Source organism: Boleophthalmus pectinirostris, unplaced genomic scaffold (assembly GCF_026225935.1).
Source record: "Boleophthalmus pectinirostris isolate CB_2022bp ecotype Guang Dong unplaced genomic scaffold, ASM2622593v1 HiC_scaffold_1, whole genome shotgun sequence".
Taxonomy (NCBI): Eukaryota; Metazoa; Chordata; class Actinopteri; order Gobiiformes; family Gobiidae; genus Boleophthalmus; species Boleophthalmus pectinirostris.
In genome coordinates this window covers 25,647,184-25,669,323 of record NW_026570970.1, presented here as the reverse complement: position 1 = coordinate 25,669,323, position 22,140 = coordinate 25,647,184, and the positions used below count along the sequence as shown (strand labels likewise).

Below are 22,140 nucleotides of genomic sequence, written 5' to 3'. Positions count from 1 at the left end.
TGTTATAATGTTTGTTGTTTATATTCTGTTCAAATAATAATGCCTAACTTATGTAATATTACTTTTAATAAATTTTAGAAGAGGATTTTTATATGACAATAGCAATCACGATTGTAGCAATTCCTATTTACACACAATCTACAGACTGCCAATCACCAATCTGCACCATTGACAATAATGGACTTGTATGTGCTGCTTTCTTTGTGATTCATTTTTTCATACAGTTTCCATGTTTATTTAAGCAATGCTACATGAGTGAAGCTCCATATTTTCTACTTATTTAAAATGCTGGTGGGTCATTCTTAATGCTGACATAAGCAATAACAAACTTTGATTTATATTTTGCTAACTCATCTCTCCAGCTCAGAGCCAGCAGTGGAGTCTCGTACACGCATCCTATTTTGAGTTCCTTCTGTGGACGGATTGCAGCAGTCCCCAAGAGGTAATGTAAACAAATCTGGAAGTCAAGAGGGGAGCTGCTCAGGCTCAGACCTCTACCAGTTTAAATGTGTCTCCAGGATATAACATGAAAAGCTATTTACAAGAGTGGCTCATAAGAAAATGTAATATATTTGAATGTTCATTTTCATTTATATGTTGAAAATTACATTTATAAAACATAGTAGTCCTGTGTGCCTGTGATTGCATAGGTTTGGAGTCTGGTAAGGCTGGGGCTGGACCAAAAGGTAGAATCACTTACAGTATGATTTTAATTATACAACCATATGCCAGAACATGACATACAGGCCACATGAGAATTTGCATTCTGTTTTTCCATACACTTCCCAGTTCAACCCTGTGTTTATATGGACTTAAAGTTGCACTGTGTAACTTTTCAAGTAGAGGATTGCTTGGGGATTGCCAAGGAATTAAATGTATCTATTTTTCTATCTATGTGTTTTTATTGCTTAAAAATATGGGTTGAAAAAGACTCACTGTGTGGGATCACATCTTCATGAAAAATACAGTAGATATGTTTAATGCCATACTGTGCAATATACCTTCATGCAAAAAATAATAAAATCTCCATGGAGATGAGCAGGTGATGTACCCTCCACCAGAAAAGTTACACAGTGCTTGTTCCCTATGTGGTTGGCAAAACAGTGATTGGATACTTGTTTTTCAGTGACCTCAATCCACCAGTGGATCTGTTGACAACCAACCCATCCTTCTCCTCCTGCCAAACTAGTCTAAAAATATAAATGCTTCATCACTGATTATAGAACAATAATGAAATAGTAATCACCCTTTCATTAAAATTAAAGCAGTCAAATTTTCATTACAATAAATTCTTAATTATTTTGATATTACAACCACATTTGGCCACTATTTCACCTATGTTGAAAAAAATGTTCCAAATTGTAAATGTCATTCACAAATACAGAATCTCTTTTAAACATTGCTCCGGAGGTCATAATGTTGTTACTGCTTTGCATAAACCTCAAAGGGAGGGCATGATAGACCACAGTTTTAAGAGGAACGGAAACGGCAATGGAAATGACAGTTCAGAATGCCCGGCGCGATAATGAAATCACTGTCATCTGTCTCATATTAGCGGCAGAGGTCATATGAGTGTGTAGTACAGCCATAAGTCTCTTTACAAGTCCAGACCCTGAGCCCACATGTTTAAGAGCGCCTGTGAAGTTCTGCTTTTACTACAAACTCGGACTTTGGTGGTACGGAGGCGACAGCTGGACCAAACAAATACACATCTTATTATAACTACACCTACAGGTTTTATTCTGGGCTCTGTGGTGTTTGGGAGAGACATTTCTGCTGCATTTGGACATGTTCCTGGTACAGACACAACAACAGCTATTTCTACTGTCTTGTTTACTTTTCTGCGTTGACCACATTTGAACTTTGCCTCTGTGTAAAAATATGTTTTTGCTTCTGCGAGTCACTCAAAATTCTTTAGATTTGTGTATTAGCTTTTGGTTTTGTGCAATGTAAGTTACGTTATAGTTTGAAAACAAAAAAACACTCAAAAATGAAATGCTGACCCTAAATAAATATCTTATGTCACCTCTAAGCTAAATGTTGTATGTTAAATTAATACAAATTATTTGCTTTTGATCAACATAAAATAATCAAATGGAAAAAAGATGACATAATATATTGATTTAAGGTTACTTTTGTAGATTGCCTCTAAACAAAAGCAATTTGACTGACTAATGCAGTCCATGTTGCCTATAACACAAAGCCAGTCCTACCTTTGCATTGACTGTTGGGTTGACTGATCACAGCAGAATATATTATAATATGGAAATAGTGGCATTATAACAGGTTTGAGGGCCTTACTAAAATAAATGTAATGTTCAGTTCAACATTTGTGTATTTCTTATTTGGATATTATTCTTGTGAAAATACATGATCAAATATAGAAACTGTCTCTTGTCCCCTTTTCAGAAGTATGACATCATGCACTGCAAAAAGTAAAATCTTGCCAAGTTAGAATTAGTTGAATTATGAAAATGTTATCTTGATCTGAGTAAATTCTAAAGTAAAATGATCTACCAGAGTAACAATCCATTTTGGACTTAAAATAAGAAAATACATATTGTTACACTAAAGATAAGGAAAACATCAACTCTCATTTGACATAAGAAACTAAATCTTATGTTGTTTGAATAATAAATAATTTAAAAAAAATCTTTGGTAGATCATTTTACTCAAATCTACTCAAATCAAGTTAAATATTCATAATTTGAGTGATGTGAACTTACTTAAATATATTTATACTTATGATACTTTTTATAGTGTGCCATTGTAGAATATGAATAAGATCTATAACATGCTGAACTTAAACTTAAAAAGCTTAAAAAGCTGATACAATGTTGAAGGTTCCTCTCCCTCATCACTATGAAAATGATCCTGTGCGGTCCAGCTCTGTCTAAACATGCAGTATATTACGTTTACTTCCTGCAGTGACAGGTTCAGGAAACTACATTTTAAACTCAAATGATGCCTGATTTTGTAAGTCTGTCTTTGGATTTAGTGTTGAGGGTGCAATGTTTTTGTCTGATATTCAAACACAGAATATTCAGTAAATTAAAGCCCAGCGTGTAACTTTTTTTGGCCAAAAAATTTACTAAAACAAAAGTACTTTTTATTTTGGATGTTTTTATTGCACTGATAAACATACCCTTACCCTGAGCGGGCTTGTATCTACATAACCTGACTCCTATTTGATCTGGAAGAGAGTCTTTTCCTGTGTGTTTACACAGAAATGTGGTTCCCTTGGCTGTAATATTCCAGAGTATCTATCTCCCTGGTGAAACATCTGAAGTGTAGTTATCACTTTCTATTTCCTCTAGAAAGTTACATGGTGTTGCTTTAAATTATTATGCATTATTGTTTAATTACATCAATATATATTTGTCACACAGTTCAAATATAATTCATTGTCTACAGCTAATCACTCTTTCCATATAATGTTTATAAATGCCAACATCATTCCTGTGTTAATTTGCCTACATAGACCTGTATTCATATTCTATCTCCACGAGGACAGTCTCCTGATGGCTCCCACGTGTCATCTCTGCTCTTTTTATCCAGTAATCATGGGCTTTACATGGCTGTTTAATATTCGTAATCATGTGTCACTTTGACATTTTCCAAAGGTTCCCAATCACAAGCTCTGATGGCATCCTGTACTGGCCGTGCATAACAATCTGCTCCCGTGCCATCCAGAATTGTAGCCCCCCGTCTTCAGACACACAGAGAGGGGAAGGTGGGCTGAGTGAGACAGTAAAGACCACTGATCTTATTATAGCATTAAAGGGGTGGTCTATAATATTAAGGATATTTTTCCAGTATTTTCCCTAAAATTCACAAGCCTGACAAGACAAAACTACATTTTTTTTCTACACAAAGAAGTGTAGTCTGGGCTAAAGTTACATCTACACAAGTTCAGATGGGTGTGTTTGACAGGCAGATAAGGTTTATGATCTTATAGTATTAAAGGAGTGGTCTGTAATATAGGCTATACGTATTCACACTTACATCACAAACCGTGAAGACATTTGGAAACATACGATAACAGCTTTCAGCAGGCTCTGTTCTCAGTAGTAAGTCTGACAAAATCTTGGAAAAATGAGAAAATGGCCCAGTTTTCTTCACCTCATCATCTCCATGTCATTGTAGCGTTTCGTTATGTTGGACTAATCAACAATTACAACCATACGTCAGTTTTCACCATTTCCCCACTGACACACAACTCCTAGCGCACTGGGCACATGTGATTACTGCAGTCCCACCCACCCAGAGAACATCATTGTCAAATTTGCCCCACCACATGACGGTGGTGGGGCTGATAACAGAGGGGAATGAAGCGCCCTACAGAGATGAGCTCCTGAAACTCAGCGAGTGGTGTGCAACTAACAACTTGGCACTGAATATCATTAAGGAACTCATTCTGGACTTTCGATGGAACAGAGCCACTCCTGCCCCCCTGTACATCAACGGCCAAAGTGTGGAGCGAGTGGAGTCCTTCAAATTCCTTGGGGTTCACATTTCTGCGGATCTCTCCTGGTCAGTCAACACCTCAGCACTGGACAAAAAGGCCCAGCAGTGGCTACACTTCCTGCTCAGGAAGGTGCAACTAAACACAAGCCTGCTGTTGACCTTCTATCACTCCACCACTGAGAGCCTACTGACCTCTGTTGTGACAGTGTGGTACTCTAGCTGCACAGAGGTTGACAGGAAGCATCTGCAGAGGGTGACCAACACTGCACAGGACATTATTGGCTGCCCTCTGCCTTTCTTAACCACTTTATACAACTCCCGCTGTCTCAGCAGCGTGAGGCATATTGTTGACTCCTCTGCAGCGGGTCGCTCTCTAGGTGCACGGGGACCCTCGCCCGTGCTCTCAGCCTGCGTGGACATCTTTACAGATTTACCACCGGTAGCCCACCAAGGTAGCACAGACAAAGACAGGGGACATGCTAAACTTTTGACAGGTAGCCACAATGACTGGCCGCTCTGACATGCAGAATCGCAACACAGGAGGCTCCGCCTTTATTTTATACCCGCGTAACCTTGCGCACAACAATACAGTGACCAACACATGCAGTGGCAATCATCGCACTGTAACACATATAATTAAAGACAATACACACCCTGGATTCCACCTGTTCAACCTGTTGCCTTCTGGCAGGCGCTTCAGGTCAGTTCCAGTTAAAACCAACTGCCTCAGGGACAGCTTCTTCCCCATAGCTATTACCATAATTAATGAGAACTGTTAATTTGTTTTATGTATTATTAATTCTTGCACTTTGGCGGAGCAGCTCTGAATTTCTTTATACTATTGTATAATGAAAATAAAGGGTTTCTATTCTATTCTATCAGAAGAGATGAAAGCTCCAAATTCAAGATGTTTCCAAACAGCACATACATATGCAGTTTTCATTTTACTGCTGATGACATTTACTTCAGTGGGTTTTATCACAGTTAGTAGGCGAGCCCAATATCGGTAACTACATCGGAAGTTGCCATCGTCTCCAAGTGTCTTCCTGGTTTGTGAAGTAAGCGTGAATAGAGTGAATAAAGTTATTTTAATATATACATGATAGAGCCTATTAAGGACGTTTTTTCCAATGTTTTCCCTAAAATTCTCAAGCCTGTCCAGATCAGACTACATTTTTTCTAATACAAAGAAGTGTAGTCTGGGCTCCGGTTACATCTCCACAAGTTCAGATGGGTGTGTTTGACACGCAGATAAGGCATGTGATATTATAATCTTAAAGGGGTCATCTATGATATTAACAATGTTTTTTCTGATATTTTTCCACAAAATTTCAGAGCCTGACCAGACATAACAACATAATTTTTCCTATATAAAGAAGTGTTACATGTGGTGACATCTCCACAGGTTCAGATTTTTGACAACCAGATAAGACAATCAAAGCAATGTGTGATCTGTCTGTATGAAAACAAACATGATGGATTATGTATTTTAAAAAAATGCAAAAATATAACTTAGAATAAAAAAAAAAAAAACATAGCGTAATTATGAGTAAAGCACTAAACAGCATTAATATAACGTTATAGAAGTCTGATTTTGTTTAAATACATGATCAGTGAGATTGTCTATGTCCTACTGATACTGATATGAACAAACCTGATTGCATGGCTCTGTCTAAGATGGTCCTGAGGGAGTGGTGAGCAAATTGTACACAGAGGATTTTAGTCTGGATTTTCCAGGCCACTCATCCTCATAATGCCAGAATATTTTTGCAATCATTTTTAAACCTGGAAAATTATTGACACATTATATTGCTCTTATCTATTTGGACATTAAATTGGACCATCACCACAGTGTTTATTAGTAATAGTAAAATACCAATGACTAGTAGATAGTTGACATCAACAAAAGCTGTATAATTAAGTAAAAGACTCATAACCTTAACTTTAACTCCATTTAGGTCCTATTTATTCTCACAATATCCAAATACTCCTGTCAAGAGCAGCAGACAGAAACATTGCCACAGACATGCTTAACTATGTGCTTTTGTAAACACTAAAAATTAAACCCTCTTTCATGTAAGTTCAAATGTGTGGTATGCAAAGGATATTTTCATTTTATTTTGTTGAGACGCTGCCCATATGTTTTGGTTGAGCCAGCCACTTTAAAGTGTTTAGAAAAGTTGTTGTGTCGTAAAAAATAAGACATGCATTCAAAATCATGTAAAAGCTTTTGTAGGAAAACAACTCTCTTATGAGCAAGTGCATAAAACAGGTCAATTTGACTAAAACATAGTTAATTATATTTAAGATTTTATTAGAAACTTGCCTATTTTATATAATTTCTGTGTCTTTAATTACATTGTGTTACAAGTGTATGGGAAACAGGTGACTTTCAGTCACAGGTAATTTCATAGCAACTATGCAGTGTTGACAAGCGCCAGAACTTAAGCCAAACCTAAATTGCACAATACCTATGAGTAGATTAATAAAAATTTTAAACTAATTCAACAAAACTTTTTCACACCTTTTTCCCACTACCACTTATGTCAAAATGAGAAAAACGTGAAAATCTGTCATGTGCGCTTTAAAATAGTAGCCTATATATATGAGAACTGTCCTGTAACCATACCTTCACAAACATTGATTTGGTCCATGTGGGAAGGAGGCAGGAGTCCATGGTGAGGGTATGTGTGGAAAAGAGAGGGGGAGAGAAGCAGGTCTGTCCTCTGTCCTGCGCCAATGAGACGACCCAGCGTGACAACATGTAGCTGACATTCCTGAGATTCTTCTGGTTTCTCTGATCTGAGCTCCTGTCTCCTCTCTACTGTAGGTCTATACCTTTTATAGCTCTGCATGGCTGTTACTTTAACCACCATCAATCCAGTTCACTCTTGTTTGGATTTTTGGAACTATACACGTCTGGGTTATATCTTACTAAGTGTCTGGTCATGTTCTAGCCCTGGTCTAGTCCTGGTTTCATCAAGATCAAATAATACTTTTTTAAAGACTTAATTGAGTGAGTTTCTGGATTGTTTAAACTGAAGCATGAAAGAACACCCAAGAACACAAGAGATAAGCATAAGAGATAAGCGATTGAACCACAAATTTATGTCTGTACCAATGAATTGTATGTCATCATAAAGTACAGATTAATTCACAAAAGAGTTAAGGTAAAGAAAGGCGCTTTGTCTGGCCAAATGACAAAAATGATCATTGAACATTATTGTATTTTTCTTGTTATGCTATCATGCTTTTGTTCTTTCTCTTTGTATTTTTCACCTCTAGATCAGGTTTTGTACCATTTTTGTCTCGTTTTATGTCCGACATATTGTGATTTGAGAAGAGAAGGATGCAGGGTGATGCAAACGACTGTTCATATGAGGAAATGTGGAATTAAATGGATGCCGGCTGCAGTATTGCCGATTGCATTGACATTTTGTACAGAAATGTGAAATTGTAATTATTTCTTCTGTTACAACAGATTTTTATAAATGTGAGATACGGCAAATACAATGACTATTAAAGTTTAGATTGATAAAACCAGTGTTTCTTATTCAGAATTTTCTAACTGATCATGTGGGCTTTCTTAAGTGGTCTTGTTTGGGTCCTGGTTTTGTCTCAGTCTATTTCAGGTTTAGTTCATTAACTTCCTGTTCAAAATAGCTATATGATATTGAACCTCACATGTATGACCTGAGTTAATAATCACAAGTACAAAACTGAGTGGAGACGGGATAGGTTTCACAGCATTTCCTGTGCCCTCAAGCCTCAACTGCCAGACAATACTGGATTACTCAATTTTCTAATGATGAAGGAACATGAGCCAATAAAAGTGCACTTTATATGTGTTTATATATTGTATTATACATGTCCTTTTTAAAGGTGTATTGTGTAACTTCTGTGGTGGAGGGCCCATCATATTCTTTTTTCCATGGAGATGTTATTGTCTCGTCTGGGATGTTACATAGTATTAAACCTTTCTATCATCATGGAGACCAAACCAGACCAGGTCAGCTCTGTGGCGAGGTAAACCTAATATCGTACTGTGGAACATTCCAGGCAGAGCAATGACATATATCCATAGAAACAAGCAGGTGACGGACCCCCAACCAAAAAATTACAGTGCACCTTTAAGTCTGTATCCACAGCCAAAACCCAAAACGCTTTTTTCCTGTAGTCCTAACATTGCATTTGAGTACTTATTCACCTCGTTTGGCGCATGTCAAGAGATCCATAATCTATAAACAACATAGGCCTAGAATACACATAGCCACAATAAAACGTGAGTGCACACTTCCACAGCACAGCCCTAAAGTGACGCACTCCCTCCACGACATGTGAGCGGTGTTTCCCGAGGTTGTTCGGGCCAAAAACAATGTAACCTCTCAGGTGAACCCAAACTGGCAGCTGTCGTCCTCCAGAGACTTGAAACAACTTTGCAGCCGTGTGGGAGGAGAAAGTCCTGGGATCTATGTAAAAACCAAGTACAAAATGATGACTTGCAATTAGCTCCCGGCTGCTCTGTACTTTGTGGCTTTACAGCATGCCTCGGGCCGCTGCATAAGGACCCCTGAAATAACTAAAGCTATAATTTAGGTTTGCAGCGCTTTTGCCTGTTTTTACCCAGCCCAGACAACAGAAATAAATACCTCATGGGCAGGAATGCTAAGTGCAAAGGACTTTTAAGGCGTTTTAGTTGGAAAAAGTCAGATCTTTCTGGGCTTGGAGGTGCAGGCAGAGCTGGAATCATCAGTAGCGCACCTCACCTAAGCAGAAATGGACAGGGCAAAACGCGCGCTTCTACTGACACCTATGGGTCAAATTAGGACTTGAACGTAAGAATGAAAGACCCTGGAACTGAGAATGTAAAAAAAATGTTGTTAAACTGTGGTGTAATTAACTTTTTAGTCCTAGTTCAGTCCTGGTTTGGAGTCTTGATGAGATCATTTGCTTAAGACCTGCTTAGCTTCCACTGGTTTGCGGATTGCAGATGTGGAAATAAAAAGAGAGAGAGAGAGAAGAGAGAGAATCAGTGCTCAACATAAACATCGGGAAAATATATTTATAAAAACAATTTATTAAAAAATTATAATTCACAGTTCATTGGGAAGTACAGCATGTATTCAACGTGACAAACAGTAATTTCAAATATTGCTTTGGTTATAGAAGTACCCATCCAACAATGTAAACCGAGTAACATTAAAATAACATCCCATGTACAAATATACATGTAGATCTATGAATTAACTTGTCAACAGTATTTCTATAATGTGAAAATTAAATACATTTGGATTTTCAAGGTCAAAAGGACAAATGCACAAAGACATAACAGAATACACATTTGTTCAAACGACTCCAAAAACTAAATAAACAATGTCTATAAAATATAAGATTAGTGCAGAGTGACTCAAGATCTGCACAATTCATTAAGAAGTGACAGATAAGTTTGGTAACATTGGTTCAGTGATGGCGGTTGTAACAGTATTAGGCAATTTTAAACAAAGAAAAATCACCAAAATAACTTCATTTAATTGCCGCCATCTTGTTCACAGTGGTTCGGAGATTTGTGTAACAAGTAAAATGCATAAAAACATTCATACTACAATGACAAACAGAGCACTCACTCAGCTGATCTCCAAGAAGAGATGCGTTAAAAACCTGGTAACAATTTGGTTTACAGTCCACAAAGTAACAAGTAGCTAATTCAAAAATATTCTAAAATGTATAAAACAAATAAGAGAGAAAAATCTACCTTACTTCCTTTGGATTTCAGCTCACAACAAAGCAACCCCATAATAAAGTTTCAGCCTGAAAAAAAAAAAAAGTTTATCGGGCATATATATAGGATGAAGTACAGTATAGACGTTAAGAGATTAGTGGGGAAAGTGCAATTTAAAGGTAGACTGGTGGTTACAGAGAATGGGTGCTTTACTGTAAATTCAATAAAAACTAATTAACCACAAACTACAATGATAACAGCTCGTTAATGTGTGGACTATAAAATTAAGTGTTACCAGAAAGTCCTATTTAAAAAGTCAGACACTCAATGTTTTGACCTCTGCACAGCAAAGTACAGCCCACGACCACCACAGTTAATGTCACATTTCCAACATACACTTTGATCCAATTCAACTTAAATAGAGTAAATAACATTGGTGAAAAGTGTCTTGTGTCAGAAAAATACATTAAATAGGTCCCGCCACAACATTACAGTGTATTCACTCAAACTGAAATCTTAAATTAAAACGAACAGTGCGTCTCATACACGCGCTGTTCATTGCAGCAAACGTCACAAAGATTTGGGTCCTGTCCTGGTCGGGACGTCCAGTCGTGGTAATATTGCACATTATGGTTGACAAGCCTTCAATGACACTCAGTAAAACTCAGTAAAAAGGCTCCAATTTCACTGCAACTAAAGCGCCTCCACCGCTGAAGCAGCCCTCGCAGGACAATAACACCATTGACTTACAAAGTCTTCAATACAATCCACAACACTTTGGAACTAAACCTCTGAACGCACAAAAGGTACAAAATATCCACACCTGCTCATGTGAAAAACAGTTTGTACATTCAAAACTGATCTCATAAGTAACTCTTTTACAGTACCTTTGCTTCATGAGTTCACTCCTGAATATTTGACACACCTGGAGCAGGTAAAGACTGAGGCCTCATACACCTCAGACAGAGGAGCTGCTCAGGCATCACCACATTCTACAGGCCTGTGGGGTTCATTCAGATGGGGCCAGGCCAGGTGACTAATGCTGCTATAGGTTTGTTAATAAAGCAGGATCTCCAACCCTCTCACTGATACAATGATCAAGTTTCACTTTCCTATCTCTTTCCTATTTTCACTTTTCCTAAATTTAAATAGTAAATAATTCCTACAAAAATACTGGCTCTGGCCCCCATCTGAGAGTGTGACTCCCATACAGCCCCATGCAATGCTTGCCTCTGTGCTCTAGAAAGGCACTTGAGTAAATTGCATGTTGAAATTAAGGATCACGTGAATTCACCTTAACAAAAATATAAGGTTGTCACAAATCCCATTTTGTTCTCCCACGACATGTAACAGTGCTTAACCACATAGCATGAGCATTATTATTTGCTTTCATTTTGTTCTTGGCTGTGATTTAATAAATAAATGTCTAAAGCTGCATGTCACCGAAAAGTTGGACTGATTTCAAACATAAACTGATCTCAACATCTGCATAAAGGCACTTGTAAATAGCTAAGCTCATAAATGATTGTAACAAGCCAGATGCCCTGAAGGCAAACTTGTGCAATGTATCAAGAAATATATGCCATTCCTTTGCTTTTGTAATGCTCATCATTAAAGCATACTACAAGAATTTTCACTTAAAATAACCTCATAGTGTTTTGTCCATTTGGTTTACAGCAGACAAGCTTGTTGAGCTCTCGGTATGCTACTGCTACTGTGAAGAGCTGTTTGAAACCAGCTTGCGAGATAAGAACTGGAAAGCGTCCTTTTTGTCCCACTGTTGTTTCCATAGAATCTGAATGAACTATAGAACTATATACTGCTCGGACATGGAGTGGTCACAGGATCGCTCACACATCTTTTGGGATCAAACTATTATTACCAAACACTGTAAACATTTCATTAAGTCAAGATACTGCATTTCGATCTGTCTCTTACAGCCTCCCATCAGTCTTTGCTGCAATTTAGAATAGTGAGTGCGTGAACCACTTCCAGTTCAAAGTTCATTCTGAGACAAAGACGTTATTTCCAGTGGTCTCACACATCCATATCAAGTTATTGAATTGCAACAGGAGGCCATAAAAGGCATTGACACCCATTTTAGAGAGGCAAGAGATGCAGTTTTTACGAGCCATCCTCATGTGCTATTGCCTTGCTCTTGCTCAAATAGCAGCATAGCAAGCTGGGAGCGTGAACCCAAACCCTCCAAGTTACTTTGCACACATCTGTGGTAGATCTCCTCACTGAGCCGCGGGTTGCAATTTTCGTAGCGGTACTGCTGATGTAGTGCTGGCTCGGTGGCCCTAAAAACGTGCAAACTGGAATACTTCACAAACATCTCGTAAATATCCAGCATCTCCAAAATTTCCTCATTCTCCTGGACGTCCGCTACCATTTGAGTTCGCGTCGCCATGTAATCGGAATTATAAAAGCAGGCTTCATCGAAAGACATGCGGTCAAAATGTCCAGCCTCTTTGACCAAATCGATCGTGGTTGGGTAAGGCTGGTTATGATAGGCCACCTCTGGGTTGTAATCTTGGAAATGTATCGGAAAAAACACTTGCCAGTTGTTTATTGAATTCATGCGACATCGGTTGAGAAATTCAGAATTGATATTTGAGTTGATGCTAGCTAAAAAGAAAAGGGTATCAACTGGGTGCTTTTTTGAAATGATGTCCATGAACTTGATTTGCGATGGCGTTTCCGTCTTGACACTTATCCACGGGATCTTTATAGTGGGGTATTTCCGTTCCAGCGTTGTTATCTGAGTTTTCACACTTGCAAAGATGTCATTTTGGTTTACCTGTTGTGCCTCCACAGGATCGTAAATAAACAAGAACGTCAACACTGCATTCTCGCTGGTTTCGAAGGCATTGGTGGCAAAAACCTCGAGAAAATGTGTAACGTAATTTTTGAGTTGCATTGTGAGCGGTATAATGATATGCACCCTCGTCGCCTCGGTAACATAAGGCATAGGAATGATTTCGATTTTGCTCAGTGGTCGAACTAGGTGAACCCGCTTGGTGATTGACTGGCTATGACCTTTTTGGCTTTCCACTTCTAGCTGCAAGTCTAACATATACTCCATACCGCGAATTGGGTCAAATCTTCTGTACCCATTAATCAAAGCTTGTTTCTTCATATGAATTAGAGGCATGTATTTCTTATTTAGTTCGGCCAATGCGACTTCAATTACGTTCAAAACATCCATGTGATCGATGCCTTTCAGCTCACATTTGGGAGAGCCATCCACACACGAGTAGATCTCTTCCTCGGTGAAGTACTCCCAGCTTAAGACCTCGAAACGCGTTTTGGGCTCGAATGGTGCAGTGACCCCTACAGGCCACTGGGCGCTACGGTTACCCTCGAAGGCCTCCGCGCTCACGTTTTTGATCTCTGCCTGTGGACAAAACGAAAGGAGTTTAGATAAATACAAAGACAAAAGGTAGCAGTTTATTTAATATAGAATAGTACACATTAATTAACAAGTATTAGCCAAGCATATAGATGTGGTATCAGCTGTGAACCAGGATCTAATCCTGGTGCGATGTTAGCAGGCGAGTAGTTGTTAGCATTACCATCACAGTTAAACTCTGCTCTACTTATCACTTAATGTGATGATACCGTATCGATATCGTGGGTTGTTGTATCGATATATCGCCAAGAGTACTTTTTGGTGTATTTTACAAAATTATTTTGTCAGAGAGCTACAGTTTTGTTGCTTGTTTAGTAGAAGGAAACTCGTATTTGACATTTTCATTGTTTAAATGAGTAAAGTGGGCGTGTTTCATATGAACTTTGCACAAGATGTGGTTTTTAGTATCACAGCCATGATTTAGCCTTTATTTTTAATGAACTGTATCGAATTGATTTGAAATATATCATATTAAATTGAAAGTACACTGTATCGAGGTATGTATTGTATCATGGCCAATGTATCAAAGTATATACCGTATCAGCAACTTCTACATGATACCCAGCCCTAGCGATTCCCTTTTGACATTCAAACTATAGAAGTGACAAGAATTGCGTGTGATGTTGTGAACTCTTTGACTAGACACACACTGAAATCAGCTTACCTGCAGCTTAGCGATCTCCTCGTAAGTCTTCTGTAGCTCCAGCTGGGTGAAGAAGCGGTGAAGACGATACATCTGCTCTGGGTCGGACACTGGATGGACAGTCAGTGCCCTCTTGAACTCCTCACTCGCCTCCTTGCTGGGGTCTGAATTCTTCTCAAGCTCAAAATGGTAGTAGTGAAGTCCCTGGGAATACAAACACAAAGACCTCCATTCATTCTTGGGCACTTAGGGCATGACAGAAACATACCTGATGTTATTACAAGCTAACTTTGTTATGGTGACTTTCTTACAGTTGAAAGTTACATGCTATCTAGGCAATACTTCTGGGCTTGTTTCCACTCCAAACACGGAGGCTGGACCATAATTGTAGAGTAAAGTGCAGACATGGGTGTATTTTGGAAGGACAATGAGGTTTTATTGTCAGTGTTTTGGAGATTTCCTGAAGTTTTTCTTGTTTTAGGAATGTTTGTATGTTTTGTGACTACACTAAAAGCAAATACCAAAATAAGACCGGATCCGATTAAGGCGATAGTTGATACTGCTCTTCCGCATACAAAGCAGAGTAGTGCCAAAATTTGTGTGAGAAAGCTATACGATATTGTTGGATTTCTTTAGTTATTTCAATGGGTAGAAATAATAGGAGTGATAGGCTGAATATGCAACTACAAGTTACTAACTATATACTTTACGGTATATAAAAATAAATAGCATTCATGAGGTAGCAGGATCAGTAGCTGCAGTTACATGCACACTCAAAAATCTGATTATTACCAGATTTTTGAAGTTAAAAGATTATTTAAATGACATGTAAACAACTAAATCTAATATGAGTAATCTGATTTCTTTCAGATCATGGTCCCTCAGATCTGTCATTTCATCACATCTGACGTTTGCAGGTCATTTAAATAATCTTAAATCAGATAATAATCAGATGTTGGTGTGCGAGTTAAGTCACTGTCTTTAGCCTTGTTCTTATTAGAGTTTAAAAGAGATACACAGATAATGAAAACAGCATTGCAACTCATTTGAACAAATATTGATGGAGAAAAAAATTACAACACACTATGACCTTTTCCTGATTTTTATAACATATTTAATATTAAATAATCTACCATCATTTTGTGCTGAAAATTCTATTGTCTTTTTATAATAATTGTGTCACAGTCATATGAAAACAGTTATCATGATAACAGTTCTCCTGATAAACCTCTCTGTTACCCTGGCTAAAATTAACTGCTTAAGATTCTAGCCTGGTACTGTATAAGGAGATTGAGTGCTTATAAATGTGAATCTAGCCTAATGCAGCTATTAAAAGAATAGGATTGTTCCTTTGGCCTTTCTGTGACAAGTGTTGGTCAATGTCTTCCAGCTTGTGTTGCTGGACACTCAGACGCTTTGTGTGTGTCTAATTGTCATCACTGTTGTCTCTAAGGGGAAATTGATGTGAGGCCCAGTGTTTTGTTTTGCTCTTAAGGCCTGGCTGGTTAACTCCCCCCTCCAACCAGTTATCTGTCCTCAGCTGGAGCTCTTCAAACTTCTTGGAGGCATATTAGCTTAACCATGCAACCATGTCTAACAAGATGGTTCCTCTCGCCTTTGGGTCCAGGCCACAGTGAGAGCCAAATACAGTAGACGTCTCCAACACATGTCATATTGAATACATACAGTAATGAGGAAGAGGTAAATCATGATAAGTTCACCTCTATATAAAAGAACAAAATAAGATAAAACCAGATCTGAAGTAAAACTATAAACCAGGATAGAACTAATAGGCAATGAATGAAGTGTGACAAGTCTGTCAAGTCTAATGAAACCAGGTATGAACCAGGTTTAAAACAATGATTAATCTAGAGCTAGACCAAAACTAAACAACAAGGTCATACTTATTCAAATGTTTTATTTGTTTAAAATGCAAAATCAGCTGTGTCAACATTTTTCCTTTTCAATTTGATACTGTGCAAATGTGTCAAATTCAAAGGACAAATGAACAAGGAACACTTAATAAGGGACATACTTACAATGTCAACAAAGTTAAAGTCCACAGATCACTAACCCAGAGAGGCTAACCCAGGATAAGAGATATTCAATTTAACTTGACCTGAACAAAACTATTTCAAACAGCTGGTCACATACTGGAGAGACAGTAATCTATCAAAGTTCCTCTATTACGAAGGACTGACTCTTGTGAGCTTTAAGCCATGTTATAATGTTGTTACCGCCTCAGAAATATACCCAAAGTCGTGGTTTTCATTCACACGTTTGTATAATCCTCTATTATTAGTCAGTCTACATTTCCAAAGTTCAAAATGCTCTATTCCACCTTGTGATGTCATGTAGTGGTAGTTTTCAGTAGAAATGGGCAATTTCAGGTCTGAAATTATCCAAATGACTCTAGTTAAGGGCGTATGGAGCTTAAAACAGAAAGAAGCACTTGTATTACCACATACCATCAAAAGGTGGAACAGAGCTCCGGGTATGTTTATGACAATTTGATGAGTAATATGGGCCCTTTAAGCATTTTAAACAACAATAAATTAAGGATTTCCAACTTTATATGATGTGTCAGTAACTATGAATAATCGTGAAATCATGATGCAATTTCACAGTCTTAAATAAGGCTGAATCCAGGACTAAACCACAGGGTTTACGTGACTAAGCCAGCTCTATATAAGGACTGTCCACACGCACTGTAAACAAGCATCCATAAAAGTATTTGTCATAAGGATTTTTACACAGCTTTTCACCTATTCAAACTCCTTGAAACGCCTTGAACTTTAACATGACGCATGTTAACAGGAAACTACATCCACACAAAAGGGGAGCATTGCATGACAGGGCACTGGAGCGATCAGGCCTGAACATGTTTAACCCTTAGTGCTAATGACATTATAGGACCAGTGCATGTTGACCCACAGGGGATTTTCACACCATTGAACCCGTGTTAAACTGTGTGTTCCACTGCCCTGTTTACCTATTTGCCACGGGGGTAAAGAAGGGCCAAGGGGCATTAGAAAACTAGCCTATAATACAAATACCATACATGTGCATGTGTTGTAATTACCCATTTTATTATTTTTGGGCTTTGTGCATGCCTAGGGGAAAAGATGTCAGCTGTTGTGGCTAAAAGAACAATTGTATTATGTTGTACACTGTTACCAATTAAGTGGTGATCATGTTTAGATAAGTATTGCTTTGATTCATTCATAAACAGAAAAAATGCAACTAACTTTGTGCTTACAATGCTATAACTTGAATACTTTTACTAGGAATAATATGATATGATAATACAATGACTACTACCATTCATAGTAAATGGTTCAGATTTGACAATAGACCAAAATATTATAGAAGTCAAATGTATTATTCGGAGGTACTATAAAATATAGCTTCTACTACTTCTCACTACAACCATTATGGCAGCAACTACTACAACATAATTGAAGTAAAACTACTTCATTAAGTTTTTTTGTGCTTAGTCTGGTCCCAAGGGCGCAGTTAGACGTCAGCTGTTTGTTTTAGGGGGAAAATAGGACTCCCACGCTGATATTTTCCACAGCTGTCCGATTCATTGATTGACTGTGCACAGTGATCCTCCAGCGCAGAACCCTGATTGGCTCACTGAGGAGATTTAGCAAGTCTCGAAATAACAGGGCACTAAAACAAATGCCATCTATTAAGTATGAACAAAAGATACTCCATTTAAAAACAGCCTTTATCCAGGCTTAAAGCAGAATGAAACAGGGAATAAAACTTGGACTTCAATCCCTGGTTCCCAACTTTTTTGTCTGAAGTACCCACTAAGTTTCCCTCATACTCTAAATACTCCCTAACTTGCCACTAAACAAATCTGTTTAGTGGTATATTTCTATTATTATGATTGTATTTTCTTAGTTTAATGACTGATGTCCAAAATCCACATAATGTTCAAAATTTAACAGTTAATACAAAGAAAATATTTGTTCAAATAAAATTCAATTTAACATTTTTCAACAATCTGCCACTATTCACTCCATTTTAAGTGCTCTTAGGAAACACTGCTGGGTCTAACCAGAACACAACCAGGTCCATCATGTCCAGACTAGATCTGAACAACAACTAGAACAGGACATGATGACATATTACACTTGACTAGAATAGGACTAAGCTAGTACCATTGTTAACGCTGAGTGTGTACAAGTGTGAATGCACTACAACAGGGTAGATCAGGACTAAACCAGGCCTAATTAAGGTCAGACAGAGGAAACAATTTGTTCACACTTGCACACACCACATCCAAATTTGGACAAAACTGAGACTAAACCAAGGAATCAACCTGGACTAGACTGGGACTACAAGAGGGCAAAACAAACCCAGTCTGCTTTAAGGTTAACGTGAGCTCAAACCATGACTAGTATGAATGGATTCAAGGTACTAAAAGTAAGCTTACCTCATGTTGGCTGACACAGTTGATGCTGGTGTAATCGATAATACATCTCCCCAGCCACTCATCAGGTCTGGCACTCAGAATGTCATTCCTACAGTTCTCCAAAAATGGCTGTAGTTTTAGCAGTAACGTCCTCGATAGGAGGAACCCATAACCCCCATAGCAGTACTTCCCCTCCATCTCTCCACCTATGAACTCCGCTGGACGCCCCATGTACAGCTGCTTGTCCATACTAAGATGCTCCACCAGTTCTTTGACACGATCCGCTTCGACGTACGCATCATCTTGCACCAAATAAAACCAATCATATTCTGTGACGTAATGTTCTAGGATGTATTTTACAGTTTGGTACATGTTCCAGATTTGCCGCTCGTCGCCATGGGATACAACAAACATTCCATGAGGTACTTTGCGATTCCGTGTCCCGGTGAAGAAGATGACTATGTCCAGGTGATGGCTGATGGTGCGGTTGACGGCCACAGCCAAAGTGTTGAGGGTGTTTTTAGATGTGAGGACCCCAACAAATAAGCGCTCACGAATTCCCAACTCAGTGCTCACGTATTTGGCCCTGAAAAATAGACAAAACAATACAATGACAACATAATGAAATACATGAAATTGTTAGTTTGTCTCTAATATAATCATGTTAATATTTAAAGTGACTCTGTGTAACTTTTCAGGTGAAAAGTCTCTCAGCAGCTTGTATCAGTGGAAATGTTATTGCTTTGCCCTATATGTTCCACAGTATGTCATGAAATGTATATATATCTATGGAGACAAAAAGGGTTACTGGTCAGGTTACTGGTCAGCTCTCTGGAGACCAGAGTAGTATGTATGTTTTTCATGTTTTTGAACAATAAAAACACATGTAATAGACTAAATGAAAGACTGACAAGTTTAATTCCATACTGTCAAACATTCCAGGCAAAGCTGTAACATCTCCACGGAGACAAGCAGGTAGCAAACCCCCCACACCAAAGGTTTATTGTGAATCTTTAAAGTTTAAACCTAGAAGCAATTTCAGGCGTAATTGATAATAATAATAAAATCTAACACTACACTTTATGATCAACTTTTTTTTATGGCAAAAGTGAAAATTAGCTGCATTACAACATGGCTGTAACTAGTTGTCATAACAAAGATAAGGCAGACTTTTAGATGGATAGTTGGTTACATATGAGGCAATATTACAAGCGTAAGATATATTTTTTCCTCCTCCTGTCAAATATGTAGAAGTGACATTGTGCCGTTCATCTCAATGGCAGAAATACTTCTCTCCTGTGAATGCCTTACATAGTCCGTTTGGTTCAAGGTAACCATCATTTTCCCAAGAGACACATACAATGACACTACTGGGCCGACTTTGAGAATGACTAGACTTTGTATGGAAAATACAGCCTGTTCTAATGACTCAAATATACAGCACTGTGCAAAGCTTTGTATCATCCAACAGGTTTTAAAAGGGAATTTGACATTATTAAAAAGTTAATGGCTTTTTTGTTACAATGAATTTATAAGAATCTAGATAGAATTTTTGAATGATTATTTTCTTTCAAGTTAAAGCAGAGCACAAGGAAAAGTCTGCTTTTTTCAATTTGCATAGCATATGTATTACATTATGTATTATTATTACTTATACTAAGAAATGCACTGCTCAAGGGCATTAAGATGTGAATAGAATAGAATTAATGGTGGTTTAGGTTTAGTAATGTTTTTCCATTGTAAATACACGTGGCATAGTGGCCTTACAAAACGGAAATTTAAGTTTGTTTTTTATTTATTTATATTATTTATTTTTTTATTTTTGGAATTCAGACACTGAATAAGCTTTGTTTCTTCTTAACCTAGAGGACATCTGTATTGTGTTATAAAAATGACATATGAGAATGTCCACTACTTTTGCAGGATTACTTTAAGTACAGTTAATGGTAGGTTTGTATTGTTTGAAGTTTCATTCCCACGTGGTCACCAGCTGATACCTGCAGGTCAACACCTGGTAACGGGCACTAACAGAGCACTTATTTATTATCAGTCCCCCCTAAGTGTAAGGGACTGAAGAGGCAGGCCTGGTCCTCTATAGGTTACTGTAATCTGCTCCAGAAATAGTCCACAAGACACAACTTCTATTGATACTATCCATGGAGAGAATTCAGCAGAGGAGATGCCCATAAGTAGACTTGGCTATTCACTTCTTAAAAATCACTCAATTAAGATCACAGAGTACGTTTGTGATGTAGTCAATAATGAAGTTTAGTTGCGTGTCATTTTCTATTAAAGAAAGCGGATGAGACAACTTTTTAATGCAACTTGTGTGCGTAATTTCCACTGGGATGAATAAAATAATGTTGAGGTCTTGATACACACCTGACAAGTTTCTTTGGTGGACTCTGCGGTTGGACTTGCTTATACGGGATGATCTTTGGTTCAAAGTCCTCCTCTGACTCCACATCGTTGCTGCTACCCGCTACGGAGTTAGGTTTCCTTGCCCCACTAAGCAGCGCCTCCTGCCCGACACTGCCATCCTCTATGTCGGTATCACCCAGGTAGCACGTCTCATCCGTCCAACTCACGCTCAACAAACTTAACGTGAAACCCAAAGAAATGCCGATGACCACCGGGCCGAGCGACCGCAGGACAGTTATAAGCGCTGAAAATCTCATGTTGTCCCCGGGCTTGCCTTCTGTCCCAATCGGTCCCGGTGCGTCGCTCCTCAGCGTCCCAAAATAGGCTACAGTCCGCCACCGCGCGACTCTACATCAAGTCTGAAATGAAGCAATCATTTCCACACTAGAGTTGAGGAAAGTTATCTGCTCCTTCCTTATAATTTACGCAGTTTCTTACGTGTCAGTCGAGCTCCTACCTGACTCCTCCCCCCATCCCAGACCAAAGCGCACAGATAGAGGGGGGCGGGCATGCGTCAGTGCGGCTCAGCTTTTCAACCAATGAGCGTGCGCCTAGCTGCTCAAGGGGTGGGACTTTGTTTAATCACACGCGCTGCTGTCTCGAGGAATCTGGATGTAGGGCACTAAACTAAATCCACAGATGCTACTGCTGCTACTGGGACAGGCCACGGCTGTGTGTGCAGTGTAAACGATCCATGTTACAGCCTGCAGTTTATTTGAATTATGGCACTAAAAATAAACTTTCCATTTATGATATAGCTAAACTGTGCCTTTAAAATCCTTATGCGATTATATGTTAAAGTACTGATGTCATAAATCACGATGTATTGATATGAAATGCTGTTGCATAGTTGAAATCCCATCTCTTTGGTTGAGTAATATCTAATGACCCATCTACTTAAGCTTATATCTGGAATCGAAAACATTGCTCAAGGCAGAAATGCCCAAACTTACCTGTTGCAGAAAGTTCCTCTAGATCCATCGAGGAGAATCTGGATCCCCGCGGGAAAGATGCTCCTATCGATATGGAGCTATTAATTATTTGTCGAG

The 22,140-nt window shown here is 38.4% G+C and overlaps 1 protein-coding gene across 1 annotated transcript; it reads right to left on the bottom strand.

Annotated features, from left to right (window-relative positions):
- Window positions 1–9,528: 9,528 nt before the first annotated feature.
- chpfa (chondroitin polymerizing factor a) lies at window positions 9,529–21,559 on the bottom strand. The gene is made up of 4 exons (XM_020920345.2): window positions 21,053–21,559; window positions 18,692–19,256; window positions 14,266–14,448; window positions 9,529–13,586 (listed from the first exon to the last, which is right to left on the bottom strand). Exons 1-4 carry the CDS (start codon window positions 21,346–21,348, stop codon window positions 12,324–12,326), a joined length of 2,307 nt encoding a protein of 768 aa, XP_020776004.2. The 5' UTR covers window positions 21,349–21,559; the 3' UTR covers window positions 9,529–12,323.
- Window positions 21,560–22,140: the final 581 nt, after the last annotated feature.